The 2,655-nt window shown below is 37.6% G+C and overlaps 1 protein-coding gene across 1 annotated transcript; it reads right to left on the reverse strand.

Moving 5' to 3' along the window:
* Positions 1–41: 41 nt before the first annotated feature.
* On the reverse strand, positions 42–2,160 carry LOC102603548 (probable polyamine oxidase 5). Its single transcript, XM_006338127.2, has one exon. It carries the CDS (start codon positions 1,785–1,787, stop codon positions 225–227), a length of 1,563 nt encoding a protein of 520 aa, XP_006338189.1. The 5' UTR covers positions 1,788–2,160; the 3' UTR covers positions 42–224.
* Between the last annotated feature and the right edge of the window lie 495 nt (positions 2,161–2,655).

A 2,655-nucleotide genomic window follows, 5' to 3' on the forward strand; every position in this document is an offset into this window, starting at 1 on the left:
CTAAAATAAGAAAAATGCCCCCCCCCCCCCCCCCCCCCCCCCTTTTACTTTCCTTCTCAACCTCTATTACAGTTGCTCATTTCTCCCTCAAATTGCAATCACACAGAGGAATTAATAACAAACATCTTTCTCCAAATAATTATAGAAAATAATATTATAAAATAGAAAAGAAAAAGGCAATAAGTAAGAAAAACCTGCCTAGTTTCTATGGCAACAAACATTTTTCATATATCAATATAGTGGTAGTGCTGAAGGAGCCTGTTGGCTTCTCTTAGGCCACTAAAGTAAGCACCATGAGTTGTTGAATAATGAGTTCTATGTGTTGCTTCCCCTGCAAATAGAATTTGAAGTGGAGGGGAATTAAAACTATGATTGCTCCTTTTTGGCAATGGCTCAGCCATACTATCCAGATCATCTCCACTTGAACCAACTGCCACATAACTATATGATCCCAAGAAGAGTGGATCAGTACCCCATTGAGTCTTTAAAACCTTGTCAAATTTGATGGCTGAGTTTGCATGCCCATTGCACAAGTCATGGGTATTGTTTTTTGAGTTTTCGAGTAAATTGGAGATCATTGTTGAGAATCCATCAATGATCTCTTCATCACTAAGTGATTCAAGCTCAAGAGCCTCTTTCCCTGCAAACCATGACAATAGAACATTTGAAGTTCCATAGATAGGACATAAAGAAGCTGTCCTCCTCATCCACCAGGGGATTCTTGGATGCCTTAGTTTTGAGTCTGACTGATGAAACACCATCTGCAAGTTGGGAAACTTCATAGCTTCATCCCTGTTTGGACTTAGTTGCAAGAATAGTTTGTTAACAACACCAAAACCAAGCCTTGAGATTGCTTCAGTCTTAAATCTAGGTAGTACAGGACTAAACATACCAGTATTATCGCCAATCCCTTGTTTTAGAACACCAAGTGAAACTGTCACAATCACATGATCAGCATACATGATTGATCCATCACAAAAATGTATCTTTACTGGCTTAGTAACATCACAGTTTTCACCATCATCAGGTTGCCATTCAATTTTTGTGACCTTTCGGCCTAATTGAATCATACCAGCTGGCAGAACAGATGCCAAAGATTCAACTATAGTCGAGTAACCTTTGGCAATGGTTATCTCTTTCCCTGGAAACATACGATACTCGCTTTCTGCATTAAAATCTAGAGTCTCCAAATCACCAGCTGATGTGTAAGTCCTTTGTGTGTTCTCAAGCATTGCAAAAATACCTTCCTCCAGTGATTTTCTTGTCCAGTTATCAAACCCCAGTGTTTCCTCTTCTTCTTTTATTGAACCCCAGTAAGCATCAAGCCCTTTCCTTAGGAAAGAACCAATACTAAGATTCCCTATGTTACTTTGAGGAAATTGGACATTAGGTTTCCCTTGAGCAAACTCCATCAGATTCTTGAAAAGGTTACATATGGGGTCAACAAGAGAAGAATTGAGGTGATAACCTCCTTCAGCTATTGTCAATGGGTCATCCAAGAACTCATCCATACACTCCCAAGGCTTCTCTGAATGAAGTGAGTTAATCTCTTGAGCTATCTTGTAAACAGGGCTACCCTCAATTCCATGGATCCAAGTAGCACCCATCTCAATTCTACTCCCAACAAACTCTGAAGTTATAATCCTTCCACCAATCCTATTACCACCCTCCACAACACAAAGCTCTATACATTCTTTAGAGCTTGCACTTGTGTACAGCTTGTTAGCTGCTGTAAGACCCGCCATTCCTGCACCTATTATCACAACTTTTGGTTTCTTGGTCACCATTGTTATTTGTCTAGTATCCCTAGCCACAAGGAAGAAAGAGTAAAACAATTTTGTGAGGGGGTGGTATAAGAAGAGTTAATGAACAAGAATCAAATATATAAGAAGGGTACTACACATTCTGCCCCCTTTCTTTTACATAGTTTATTTCTCTAATAAAGATAGCCCTCTACTTTTCTTAGCCTCCACTATTAGTGTACTAATGACACCCTCTTTAAACACCACTCCTACTTACACTCAATATATAAATATTGATAAACATGTCTGAGTCTGTATATATAAAGAAAAGAATAAAGAAAACAGCACACACACGAAAGCTTCAACAAATAATCATAAACATGTGTGCACATATTTATATTATTGAGTTCCAACTAAAAACATTAAAAGCATTAGTTAAGCAGTGTATATTGATGCCAACACCAATAATAGGTTGATGATGCATTTCACCAACCTCACATGTAAATCAGGTAAACAAAGGCCCACCAACTGAGACACATTAAATGGTCCTCACTAGTCAGTGAAGCACTAGCCATGAATATCTTTCAACCTAGTAATAAAGATACTCATCAACTTCATAACTCTATGTTGACTTAGTATTAACAATGATTATCCTATTTTTGGTTGCACGTAACGTTTTCTCTTTTTGTTACTAAGCCATTTTCTGACTTTTATTGGACTTTGGTATAATCATTTTTAGAAACCTTAATACTTGTTTTAAGGTATCGCACTGACCACTTCATGATTTACTAGTTCTCAGACACGTGCTTTGCACGTATGTCCTAACAAAATAACACACTGATAGTAGAAATGAATAACAAAACGTTCAAAGTGAAATAATGCAGGCTGAAATTCATGAATAATTCAAGTTTTC

Source organism: Solanum tuberosum, unplaced genomic scaffold (assembly GCF_000226075.1).
Source record: "Solanum tuberosum cultivar DM 1-3 516 R44 unplaced genomic scaffold, SolTub_3.0 scf00003, whole genome shotgun sequence".
Taxonomy (NCBI): Eukaryota; Viridiplantae; Streptophyta; class Magnoliopsida; order Solanales; family Solanaceae; genus Solanum; species Solanum tuberosum.

What these genes read in the sequence shown, in the direction of transcription:
- LOC102603548 (XM_006338127.2), bottom strand. Translation starts at nt 1,787, where the DNA reads ATGGTGACCAAGAAACCAAAAGTTGTGATAATAGGTGCAGGAATGGCG.